The sequence below is a fragment of the Gymnoscopelus braueri genome, assembly GCF_963280865.1.
Source record: "Gymnoscopelus braueri genome assembly, chromosome: 18".
Lineage (NCBI taxonomy): Eukaryota > Metazoa > Chordata > Actinopteri > Myctophiformes > Myctophidae > Gymnoscopelus > Gymnoscopelus braueri.
In genome coordinates, this window is record NC_137618.1 from 34,215,735 (window position 1) to 34,229,754 (window position 14,020).

The 14,020-nt window shown below is 40.1% G+C and overlaps 1 protein-coding gene across 1 annotated transcript; it reads right to left on the minus strand.

The window, feature by feature from the left end:
• Positions 1 to 1,971: 1,971 nt before the first annotated feature.
• Positions 1,972 to 12,293, minus strand: marchf4b (membrane associated ring-CH-type finger 4b; the record flags this gene model as incomplete). Its single annotated transcript, XM_080457019.1, has 4 exons — positions 1,972 to 2,393; positions 4,958 to 5,150; positions 5,937 to 6,092; positions 11,835 to 12,293. The coding sequence occupies 4 exons, from the start codon at positions 12,291 to 12,293 to the stop codon at positions 1,972 to 1,974; spliced, it is 1,230 nt and encodes a 409-aa protein (XP_080313145.1).
• Between the last annotated feature and the right edge of the window lie 1,727 nt (positions 12,294 to 14,020).

The window sequence follows — 14,020 nt, forward strand, 5'->3', positions numbered from 1 at the left end:
ACACACACACACACACACACACACACACACACACACCTTTGATTTGGGGCTTATCAAAGCTAGTCAGGGAGTGAATATAAAAAGGATGTAAATGTATTCATGGTGAACTCTCAACAACCTCCCGGCTGCTTGTGAGTCGATGTTGTACAGTAGCTTCCACCCATCAATATCAGCACTTCATGACTTGAATAATTCAGCAGAAAATCACTGAGCTACAGTACCTGAACCTTTGCAGATACTAGATACAGGTAGATAAATTAATGTGAAATTCAGAGAGAAGCAACACTTCGGCCAAATTATGCTCTTTGAACTGTTGTGCCTGTCACCATGGAGCACCATGCTATACTGTATGCTTTGATAAGTCAAATATAATTCAATGCTCAGCTGGTTAAATCATTGTTGTCAGCACCATGTTATATCGATCAAACTTGGCCACAATGTGGCTTATTTAGAAGAACTGCTGTTGTACAACAAATAAACCAAGGGCATACAAGTGTAGCTGATGAAGCATAATTACAAAAAAGGTTGAGCTGCAAGCCTGCGACATAACTTTGGTTAATGCAGATCATGCACATTTGATGTATTTATGAGCTTTTACTTGTGATGATGTTTCTGTCAAATGCATTTTGGAAAGGGGGATAGCCTTTCTCAAAACATTAAGAGCATAATTGTGTTTTTCTAACCTTCTTACACTGGATTATCGCAGCCCCAAAAATGCTTTTGGAAAAAGGAGTCTTAACCACCCTATGTACAGTACAGTATATTTAGTTGACCGGGATCCCCAAGGGCTCTATACTTGGCTCCCACCTTTTCCCCTCTACACCCAAATCTCTTTGCTGAAAATAGCTGATCCTGATCTACAAGCTCTAAGAGCTTAAAGATCAGCTATTTTCGCCCAGTGTTCACCTATTATGACATTCCTAGAATAGGGACTCTAGGGTTAACGTGGTTAATGAGCACACAGTGTATAGAAAGTACTAGCCAATACAATCATCATTCTGTTTAAGTTGAATGAACCTGTACTGCTGTCTGCATGTTTATCACAGTGTTTGTTCCTTCCCACAATATGCTTCTGAGATTTACTGTCCCTCATGATGACAACTAAGATCATTCACAGACATGAATCATGCACTCTGAACAAGTATCAAAGAGCATTTCTGGTTTTGATACTATGGGAAGAGGGGACTCGACAAACAATGGCTCTGGGACGTGCTTGTTGGTGGCATAGCCAAAACATGATGTGTGTCTGTGGGGAGTGTGGGGAGCCAGTTACTGTAAGTAGTGCACAGATCATTTGTTCCTTGTGAGCGGAAGGATCCGGGTTTGAATCTCACATGTGTCTTCTCTCTCTCTGCCCTTGGTTTCCTGTCTCTCCACATGACCTATATGAAATGAAGCATAAACATTCCAAAAATACAACAATGCAACTTCAATGAAATTCCTTGCAACAAAACCGTTTTAGAGAGGAGTTGCAGTAGCAACTGCATTGGTGTGGACTGGCCTAGCATAGAGATGAGGATGTGATTCATAAAGGTGCAGGACCTAGTGATAATGAGAACCAAGCCAAATTAGCTATTCACTGAAGACAGCTGTACTTCAGAACATGCAGTTCTTTAGATTATGTAAAGTCAACCAAATGCTGATGAAAATGTTAGAGAATACTCATTTTCAAAACACTATAAGTAAAATATGTCTTTTTGAGTTGTTGCTATTTGACATTTACAGAACTCCTAATAAAAAATCTCAACAGATATCAACATTAAAAAATACAGAAAAACATTACCAACCAATTTTGAAAATCAAACAAATTTCATTTTTTATTGAGTCCATGTAAGGACATCCGAGATGCATTTGAAACAAACAAGAACATCGTATTAATCCAGTGCAGTTAGGACAAGGCCGTTTTAACTGTCACCCAGTTTAATATTAATATCCACCTTCTCCACACAAGATAAGGCCTCAACTGAATCCTCAGACTGTGGTGACTCTCATGACCAGCTCGCGTGTGCTGCTGTTGGGCTGACCGCGGGCCTCCGGCTGTCTCAAGTGGCTGAGGAGGTGGAGAATGTTGTAGGGACTATGCTGGTCTGGCACTGCCATATCGATGCCGGGGTCCGCAAGTGTGCTCAGCGCCGCTGTGTCTGTCACCAGGGTTGTAGCGGTTGACCCCGGTGTTGTGGAGGCTACTACCATAAGGGAGGAGGTGGACATAGACACCCCTACCCCGGTGTGATGGTCCTGGCCGGATGGAGACACAGTCCTTTCCATAGTAGTGTCCTTCCTATCTTCACTGTCCATTGACTTGTCATAGTTCAGAACCTTCCACTGCTGGTTGACAGCCTGCCAGCGATGGAAAATGCGGAACACAGAGGGTCCCTCGTGGACGATTAGCGCTGTGGGGATCAGAACATCAATTAGACAACGCCTCTGTCTGGCAGCAGTGTTAATGATACAGCAGGGTGATATATCGCTGCAGCAATGTGCCGTGTGACTGTGATAAGGACAGAGAATGAAGGTGAGGCTTACAGTTGGCATCAGCCGAGGGAGTGGCAGAACAACAAAGCTAACCCTTGAAGAGGTAGCCAAACCATAACTCCTCAAATACATTTGGCTGTAGCTATGGTACAGCTTGTGACACTGTGATACATGACAAATCCAGGTCTTGGGTTTATAAAGATGAAGTATTAGTTCCATGGTTTTGTTCAATAATGTCTTGTCAGAGTTCAAAATTGCTTATTGATTTGTCCTCATTGAACTCAGTATGCTGGAAAATCAATCTGTAACAAGAGATGCTGGGGTCGTTTGATTGCACTGCCTGATTTTGTCACATATAGGTTATTGTAAAGGGAAATTTGGGGTGCTCTATTTTATTCTATTCTACTTGTGCTGAGGTAAACATTTTGGATTCATTATTATTATTATTATTATATTCATTATTTTGTTGTTGATGTCTTAAATTTCATCCTAGAAAGAGGTGCACTAGGTTTAAGATATGCAGCAACTAAAAGTAAGAATAGTATGCCAGGTATATGATGGGCAGCTAATAATTTAGTCTAATGACAAGAAATCCTACTGTACCTCTCCTCCAGAGTTATTTGTTTGTCTCCTACTTGGTCTCTGTTCGCTGATAGGGGAAAGTCAGCTATTTTCTCACTAAAATCTGCCAGGTGACATGTTAATCTCTATAAAGTACAGAGTTAATGACTCCACAGTCAATCCCCACTACCAAACCGGAGACAATCAATCTCCTCTTCCTCTTATCCCGTTGTCTATTGCAGTGGCAGGTGGGGATTTTTTCAATGTGTGATGCCATCAACCAGCCACAGGCTGAAGAGGAGAACATCCACTATGGGATGGATTTATGCTATAAGATTTCTACCAGTTTAAAGCCCTAGGACACCCACACAAATCCTGAACACTGGGTGTAAATGCCTTAGCTCTTTTATTTCTCAGAGACTATCCCAAAGTACACTGACCTTGAAAGGTTGTGTAGGACCGCTATTTTGATGCTTAATGTTGTTGCTTGCTGAAATTTGCTACCCCCCCCCCATTCAACTTCAAACTCCACATTAAAGGGTTAGTTCAGATTAAACCGGCCGCTCATTAAAAATAAATTCATTAAAAAAACTAGCATCATTTGTATTGTTGACCTATTTCTACCATATAGTGCAGGTTTCGTTCAATTTCGACCCCTCTGTCACATGGTACTAATGTTTGTGTCCAGAATCACTGCGCCGCGGCAGCCTACTCACGCACAAAATATATGACACAAAAAATAGTACCATGTGACAGAGGGGTCGAAATTGAACGAAACCTGCACTGTATGGTAGAAATAGGTCAACAATACAAATGATGCTAGTTTTTTAAATTAATTTATTTTTAATGAGCCGCCCCCACCAAATCTACTAATCTACCGGAACTACTTCATATTCATCAGAACCGGACCATAACTCTGACCACGGGACTCGGGCAATCAATTAATACCTTTGCAACCACTACATTAATGGCAAGTATTTCCTACAGAAAATACTCAAAAAATCTGAACTAACCCTTTAAGCATGTTCGATTCACTGAAAACACACATTCTTGGTTCTGGTGACTGATATTGTACTTCGAATGCATGAAGGGATCACAATTTTTCAATTACTTTTTTTTCTCTTTCATTTAATAAAATCTAAGAATTACAGTCCCCTCATGCATTAGAACGACAGTATCAGTCACCAGAACCAGGGACGTGTGATTTCAAAGATACCGGTAGTTAACATGGAGTTTGAATTTGAATGGGCTTGTAGGAGGGAGCAGTGTCAGATTAAATGAATATCAAATATCCAAATATTGAATCAGGCAAATTACAAACTGTCTGGGGTGTACACAAAAGCCAGAGTAGACGTTAAAATGACCCCAGAAGTGTTTTAATCTAAAAACATTTGCCATTCATTTACATAACAATGTTAGTTAGCAATAATTCATGTTACATTAAGATTATTAATTGTTAGCTACTGTAAGGCCAATTCTGATTCCTGTAAAACATAGTACTGTCTGTATATACACATATACATCAAGGACTTTGAATAATGTTCCAAAAGCCAATGATGAATGTCATGTCTGTTTACCTTTTATTTGTACAGTAGCTGACTTGTCCAGAGGGAGTTAAATGCAGTAGAACTCTATGCTAGTATACAGTAATTCTACAAGAAGCTTAAAGATTCTAATAGTAGTGATCCTAACCCGAACAGTAATCCAGCCCCTATAAGCTGAAGGTTCAGCCTGATTTAAGGGCCGTTCACACCAAGCTCTGTAACTATAACGATAACTATAACTTTATTATAGTTGTGGTGTGGAGTCTGCCATCCACTTAAGTTGCAATGATTTTTAAAACTATATATTTATAGTTATGTCCCTTACTTTGTTGCACAATGGAGTATAAATACACTATTAGTGTTGTTGTCTGACTCACCGATGCAGACGATGTCCATGAAGCCGTACATGCCATAGCAGATCTGGAAGAGTAGGTCCTGGCGCTGCCAGCGGGCTGAGGGGCTGAAGGATGACCACACCAACCAAGAGATACTGGCCATCAGGAAGAGGGAACCCAAGATGGCCGCTGCGATCTGCACTTTCTCTATTACTGTCAAGGAGATGGCCTGCCACTGGGATAGATAGACACAGACTGTCATATATTACTTGTGGTAATATATAATAGTAACCCATGGTCACTGCTTCATCAGATACTGTATGACCAATGATACAAGATACAGCTGTTGAATCTACACTGTAGAACATCATGATTTATTGTGTACTTATTAATATCATACTCTATTCTGTTCCTTTCTGTATCTGTTACAGCTCATATCTTCTGGTCATTTATTGTGAACCACACTATACATTCACTGTACTGTACTGTAAGTATTGTACTTAAACTTCAGAACTTGTCGTGTTACACTGCCTGGTGTCATTTTGTCATCTCTCTCTACCCTTTTTCTTAGGACCACATTGAGGGTCTACTAAATTCACAACACAGACCAAATAACTGTCAATTTGGTTTATAATCAGGGCAGGGCGAAAGTTGTGCTTACAGTGGGGGTTATTACTGAACATATTGTTCTAAAAGCTCCCGGTGTTGTGAATAACGGTAATTTTATTAGGGAAAAACGGACTATCTATAGATTAGTACTACCACCCCACTCCCCTCACAATAATTCAACACAGATGATTTGTGACAAATGTGGGTTTTAGCACTCATACTTCTAGTTTTTATTGAATTTTAATTGTCCTGTCTTTAGTGCCAAGAACCTCTAAAACTCTTAACTTTGCATATTTCTAACACACCAGTATAGCAAATTACACTGAAAGCTTGCCTCATTCCACAAATAGATTCCCCTAAATGTGGACCTTCTGTAAGACAACAGCACTTAATCTTTCCACTAACACCTCACCTGTAGTGGGTTCTTAGTGCTGATGGCGATGACCTGGTATTTGTAGTAGCACAGCTCACAGGCCCAGGAACCTCTCTCACTGATCCATTTGATGAGACAGGGGTGATGCGTGCAGCGTACCGATCCACAGCACCGACATGGGCTTAGTAGCTCTCCCTGTAGGAATAAGACAGAGTCAGTACTCAGTGCCACCAATCTAATGCTGAGAGGGTGGTTTGTAATGATAAATATATATCAGAACCCTCTGGTTCTTAGAGATTGGTAAGTTCCAATCTGTTTTAATGAATGAAAACATGCTTCTTCAGTTGATAAATATGTATTAGGCCTAGTGTTTTTCAGAAATCCACTCTGTTTATTTTTGGTGAAACCAAACAAAACAGACAACGTCCCAATAGTTACTTTCAATTAAAATGTCTCAATAGTTACTTTGAATTAAAATGTTGCAACAGTTACTTTGAATTTAGTTTTTTTTTTAATCACAAATACTTTGGTTAAAGGAAGGGTAAGTGATTTACTTTGGTGTTAAATAGCTCTATATTCTGATAGTACTCATTGCTATAGAGTGTTTGTGCAGTAAAAGGAGTCTCCCATGTCTCTCCAGCTCTTTATTAAACAGAAAATGCATTTTCAGTGGTCTCTCCTGATTGGCTTAAATGCTGTCACTGTACCTGAAAATGTACTATATTCTGTTTACTAAAGAGCTGGAGAGACCCCTGTGACCTTACAAACGTTCTGTAGCAATGATTCAGAATATAGTGCTTTAACCTTTTTAACAAAAACAAAAATTACCAAAAAAAGTTACTTACCCTACCTTTAACTTTAGTTACACTGTTCAGAAAAACCTGCTACAGGGAATAATAATGTAATATTGAGTAAGTGAGAGCATGCTTGGTACAGTATATTGTCAATCCCTTGCAATGTCATTTTGCTTTTCCTAGTAGAATGCACACATGCAAACACTCACAAACACTTCACCATTATGTTACACGAGAAAGCCTGTCAGTTAACACATAGCAGCCTGGAAGTCTTATATATTCCACATAGTTGGCAGTCATAATGAATGATTAACTGGGCTGGGTGGGTTAAGAACTACAGGGATTAGTCACTGAAGCTTCTGTTGAAAAACAAAAATGAAAACTGTATATTACTGAACAGTGTAAATATTGCAATGAAGTTGTGTTGATCATGGTTATGCACTTTGACTCTTGTGTGATTTTATATGAATTATGGTGTATTCCTATATATTACTAAATATTTTCACATTTGGCATGTCTCCATTCCTCCATCTGTCCCCTTAAATCATGTCTACTTCTTCCCTACATTCTTCCATCACATGCACTGATTTGCTTCTTTTTTGTGAAAAAGATCACCTAGCACTCCATTACAGATGTATGAACAGGATCTAACATTTATAATGTCGGAATATTTCTACCGGTTACATTATTCCAAAAACCAAGCACTTCTTTCTAGTGATTTGACTTAGCTAAATTTAAGCACTACGACTTACAGCACAAAAGACTAAAATTAGTTTCTTCTCTACCATCTTGGATTTTAAAACCCCTTTGTTGGACAAAAATATGACAAATGTATTCTCTTGTCCTGGGCCCAAAGCTCATTACAATATATTACTACTCTTGTCATCGGGGGCCCACAAAATATAGGCACTCAACCCATTTGGGGGTTTTGACCTGTAGATTTAAGAAATGTACAGTAGAATTATGAAACCATCCAACCAGGACTGGCAAATATATCTCGATCTAAAAGAGACACAATATTACAATATTAATTATAATACAATATTAAGTTGATATTAGCTGAAAAAACAAGTTGATTTCTCCACTGCAGCAAGACTCTCTTACCCTCTAACCTGGGGCATTGCTCATCCAGAATTCACACTCACTGTCATACTATATCTACTATGAACACAGCACTGCAGACATTTTGTGGAGAAGGAAAAAACAGCGAGGGTCCAAATGATCTCCTCACCATCATTGTCCTGACATGTCTGACATAAGGAGCAGCACCCTGGTCACAGCGAAGGGAGGGAAAGAATGGAGCAGTAAAGGAGAAAAGGCCCATCATGCAGATGGCCATGGTGGGAGTGTGTTGGCAGGAGCACCAGAACAGTTCTGCCTTGTCCAGTGTGACTCGAGCTACTCGCTGTGACACGGCTGATCACAGCCAAGAGTTGAAACCCGGATCCACTCCCAAGAAACAGAGGCCAGAGAGTGAGGAGCAGAACCATATCAAATGTGGCGTTTTATCTCACACACACCCTCACATGAACTGATAACAAAAAATCAGTGATTATTTGAAACTTTGCACACTTAAATAGTGTATTGTACTAATAACCCTATGGTGGTTTGGGCAGTATATTCAAATCCTCTGTGTCGCATCACCTCTCCTCCACAGACAGCCTGGTGCACTTCATTTTGCTCTTATAAAACCTGAATCGCGTCTGGCCTCTACTGTAAAATGACATAAAAGTGCATTTCAAATAGGTTTCTCATTTTCTGGGTGGAAAAGGGTGGAAAATCAAGGCAGGTGAACTCTATTAAATATAGGCGACGAGGACATAGTGAGATAACAACTCGCTCACCAAGAAACCAAACAAGTGAAATTGTTTTACTGTGTCCAATAATGAGTTTCCGGATAAAAGCATTTTGTCTTTTAAGAATATGCAATAGGGTATCATAGATACTGAATAGAATTGAAGGGTCACATGTCATTTCAGATTTATTTACCTATAATGACCAGTCATAAAACATATGCCAGCAGAATTTCTTCATTGCTTATTCTGCTAGAACCATTGTGGTTAATAGTTAATGGCCCCAATAAAGAGTAATTGAATAGAAGAGCAATAACGGGTTTCTTGATTTAATGTTTATGGCTTCATCGTTCCTGCCAATAGATTTTGGCACAGGGCAAGATATTTAATTCCCTTACATAACTTGTTTATATCCCATTCCCCAAGAAATGTTTGAGGAGACATTGTATGTGTTATAGAATGCAGAAAGCATAGTGCCTCAGTGCTGTGGGGGCTCAGAGAAAGAATGATGCTAACTCAGCCCCTCAAGGGCTCTCATTGTCCCTCTGACAAATGAACTGTGGGAGTGCATTATCTGTGTTATGATTTAGGAGTGAAAGCCAGTCTTTTATAAGCAGCAGGGAGTCGCACATTCTTGACATGCAGCTCAAGTGAGGATGAGATAGTGCAAGCATCTGCCCCAAAGGGCACTTCAATGTAATAGTGCATGACACTCCAGAAGACGATCCCTCAGACAGGGGAAATATTGTGTGGCTTCACTTTGATATAAGCCTACTTCAAGGGCATGGGATACCGTATTATTCTATCTGCTGATCTGTACGATCAGAGAAAGATACGGCAGGGGAGTTGTTCCATGGTGGATCTCTGAGTGATGAAGTCTAGAGCAGATTGAGCCTGAGAGTATACTCCTGAATAGAACAAAAGGACAAAAGTCTGTCAGAGACCCTGGTGAACCATTTTAAGTGTGGTTTGATCTGGCTATCCTGCAGAAGTGCAAGTCCTTTTGTAATTGCCTCTTGTTCGGCTTTTGTTGAACATCGCTGATAGAAAAAAGCCTTTAAAAAGGGCTCAAGGTCGCAGTAAATGGAAACAAGATGAATAAGCCATAGCACGAGGTAAAAGCAGACATTTATTTATTATAGGTCTTTACCTTGAAATGTCAAACTGACACTTCATCTGAAACTGGCTCAACAGTTCATTATTTACTGTGTCTGAGACTATATGACTTAACTCCAAAAGTAGTGTTCTGACTTGAAACAACAATTGCGACTAAAGCTGTGAATCACATGGGACAACTCCATTACACACAGTAAAATATAGAGTGCTCATTTAACTCTGAAAATGTCAAATGGATCCTTAAGGGTCACTCTAACATGCTGGATTTTATTGTGCAGCAATTCTGAAAAACACCAAGATTTATTCACCAAGATTAGCAAGATAGGGTACCTCTCAAATCTACTAGAAACTAGATGGGTCTATAAATCAGAAACTTCTTCCAAATAATTTCCTGTGTCATATGTTCAGCTTTAGCAGGCTACTTAACTGAAAATATGCCCCTATCTGAACTTCCACACATTATCTTGACTGTTGCAGGCAGCCCCCGAAAATGGAAGTGTTTTGAAGGTGGATTGTCAGATCAGATACTGGCTGCCTTGGTCGACATCCCAGAGGCTAAGGAAGAACAGAGGATAACTAATGTCCCCTGCTGCCTGTATCACACAGTCACACACATTGTCCACTCATTTCTCTTTTGGAATAGAGCTGCCTGCTCCTGTGCCCATTTACACCTCAGCAGATCTATATCTGGACCTTACCCAAACCAACAACACAGGCGATAGGAGAAGGAAGGATGGTGATAGATAAGGACTTGCATAATGAAACTATATGGCATAAAATAAAGTGCTATACAAAGAGGAGCTGAAATGTCTGGGGATTCCTTGAGGATGTGTTGGAGAAAGCCATGGGTAATACTGCAAATTTCTGAGGCTGTCTATGTTTTGTATGCATTGCAGATCTGCTGTCTATCTGTGGAGCTTTTGAAACAACAAGGATATGAGTCCTTGTCTTCCACTCAGATCCCATGGCAGCAATGATTTTAAAGTGTAAGCTAAGAGGTAGACTGATGCTCTGTATCACGACTGGAGTAATACATTGACAAAACACATGCAACACTTAAAGGTACAACAAGTCTGATTTTCTAAAAAAAAACTATTTATAGAATCATACAATATACATACAATATACATCACTTATGACCACTAGAAGTGTGTGGTTATCTGTATTTGTAAAGACCCTTCCCTCTATTCTTATTTTATTTTGTTCGGGATGTTTCTGGTTGTCAACCTTTGGGCAGTAGGTGTGCAATATTGGTGTCATTGAGTCTGGGGAGGAGGGGGCAACTTTGAATGTTGTGAATACAAACAGCAACGAACAAATTCTACTTGTTTGTATGGCTTTGACATGCTGAATCTGAAAAGTCAGGTAATCTAAATCTAGGTACACCACAGTGCAGAGGTGTACAAGTACAAGAATGTCATAGTGTTACACCTTGACTATATTCTTCTGTATTTTTCTCATAATTTTCAAGATGTATTTTTCTATAAACAACCCACTATTACTGAAGTGTGATATATTTATTAATTTGATCACAAAGGTTCTGCTGAACAGTGACTAATTTGGTAAATCTAGGTTCCTGCTGCTACAGTATGTTACAATTTAATTGCAGCACACCCTTACCACAGTATCTTCTGTCAGGCTTTTCTTTAGATTCCCATCCTTTCACTTGATTCATGAATTGTAACAGAATCATCAATAGTCTCAAAGGCAGAGACAAACACTGTGACTAATGAATCTCCAGTTCTCTAAGTATCTCCTGCTCCGTTCACATTCATTTGTGCTGTTAAGGCGGTGTGTGATCAACAGAGTGAAAACGCATTATTTGATTAACAATGCATATAATTGTAAAGTATGTGAATTGAATTCATAATCAGTTTATGGCTCTAATGAGTTGGTGTGGCATCGGTGTGTATGCTCCACACTTGTCAACAAGGGGGACAAGGTCCTTCATTTCATTATCTCCCACTGTCTTTTCATGCCTCACCAACTGATGAGAGCATGATGCAGTGTGAGCCTCGCTGAGCAGACTCCCAGGCCACTGTGTGATTTTCCTAACAAGGAATTGGGAGTGGGCACTCTCTTACGCCCTGAAAATAAACCTGACCAGTGGATCAACTGCCTGTAAAAGAATGCCTGATACGTCAATCAGGGGAAGTCAGGCCTATATAGACATATAAACATAAGTATTATCCTCTCATTTAGAGGGACCACTTGCCAATGAGAGATCCACTTACATGCTCAGGTCCCTGGAAGCAGATCCTACACACAGGCGTCCTGAAGCCACTTTCAGAGTAGCTGGTGATGGAGAATCTTTCTTCCAGCTTTCCCTTCGAGCATTCATCGGAGGAGCTGCTGCAGCCGCGCAGGGCTGCCGTCAGCTCTGCCGCATCCACCCAGCGCGCCGTCGGTCGCTCTGCCCCCGGCCCAGTGGCTCCTCCTGCGGGTGGAGACGTCCAGCCACCTGCTGGGTGCTGCTGCTGATGGCCCCGCACTAATGTGTTGTTATTGTCCGGGACAGTGTTGTCGCCTGAAAGAGCGCTTCCGCCGATCTCGTGGCTCTCCGTCGTTTGTCCGCTCATGGGGGTCAGCGGAGGCAATGGTGTCGCCGGTGCCGGTGGCCCGAGAAGCAGCACCCTCAGGTCACTGAGCAGGACGCAACAACGGCTCTTCAGCATGCCCTGGCTGCGTAACATCAGTCCGTCTCCAACTAGAAATTCACAGCACCGTTCAATGATGCTGATTGCAAACAACATGTGCCCCCGCTGTCATGAGCAGGCACTTCTTCAATGGCTTTCCTGCGATATTTGTTGGTATTGTTGTTTGGCTTTCTGCGCCTACTACAGTATGCGTATTCTTCTTTTCAGTTAATGTTGATGTCTTTTAATTTCTTCCCACAAGAAAGTGAATCCAAAGACATTACAATTCCCATCGATGCAAACAAGTGTCTGAAGCCATTAAGTTCAATACATTATTTGCTAAAAAGGGAAAATTAAAATGTTAGATTTACAATCAGAGGAACGTGCATTCATTCAAGTAGTAAATTGGCTCGTTCACTCAAATGTCCACGGCGCGCACATTAATGTCTGTCATCCTTTCCAATAGTGTAGGCCTGCACAGTGAATTTATAATAGATTAATTATCTGGTTTGTCTTCTCTCATCCAATGCAGAAAGAATCATATCCGCAATTATAACGGCTCTCAGTTTAGTCAATCATGAAACAGTAGCCTATATAGCAGTGCTCAAGCTTGAATATTAAAATAATCTATGAAAACTCGTTTTTTTTCTTGTTGCTGTCCATGTCCTTTCCACTGACTGAACCGCGTTAGAAAGAAAACCTTACCTGGACAGCCACACCGATTTCCAAATGATCCATATTAGTCTCCGTTCTCAGGTTTTCTGATAGATTCCAAGCTGATGGGCTGCAGCAGCCATGGGTTGATGACAATTAAGTCTCTTACATGTTTAGTCGCCAATTATCGATTATTTTCCATATTCGGGAAGTATAGCTACACATGTGCGTTTAAATCCCTCCATCAGTCAAATTCAGGCACGATTCTCGGACTGTCCTACTACTATAGTGAATAGAATCATCTGTGATCATTGTGCTGCTGCAGCTTCAGCACCATGATTCCTGGGACAGCTCCCACGTCACCACCACCAGCACAGTGATGCAAGCGGAGGCTGGAAGCCTCAAGTCTACTCCCAACTAGTGGTGGAAAAGTACTCAAATGTTTTACTTAAGTAAAAGTATCAATACTGCAATGTAGAAACACTCTGTTACAAGCAAAAGTCCGGTAATCAAAATGTACTTGAGTAAAAGTACAAAAGTATTGGTATCAAAATGTTACTTAAAGTACAAAAGTAAAAGTAGGTCGGCTATTTTCAAATTGCCGAAATGTATGAAGTGGGTATGTATTTTTTGTAATCTTCAAAGTAACTAGTAACTATAAAGTTTTAAAATAATTGTAGTGGAGTAAAAGTATAATATTTGCCTCTGAGATGTAGTGGAGTAGAAGTAATAGTACTGAAAATTACTCCAGTATAAGTAAAAATACCTCAAAATTGTACCAAGTACAGTACTTGAGTAAATGTACTTAGTTATACCTTACACCCTCAGTAGTACGATGTCACCTACCAAAAACAACTGATCTACATGCTAACAGAATCTATTGCTGAGGAAATAGTAGACGGTGCTATAATACAAATGTGCTGGTATCAGGCTACAAAGTTAACCAAATATAAAAGTTACTTTCGTTGTGGGCGTTTATACGTCAGACTAGAAGCAAATTCAATAATATTTAACAAAAGCTGAAGTTTACATGCTTAAACCTAAGTAGGCTAATGGTTTTATTTTATTGAGTTTATTCAGTCAAAATTAATACATTCTTATTTATTTATTCAGACATAAGAAATACGTAC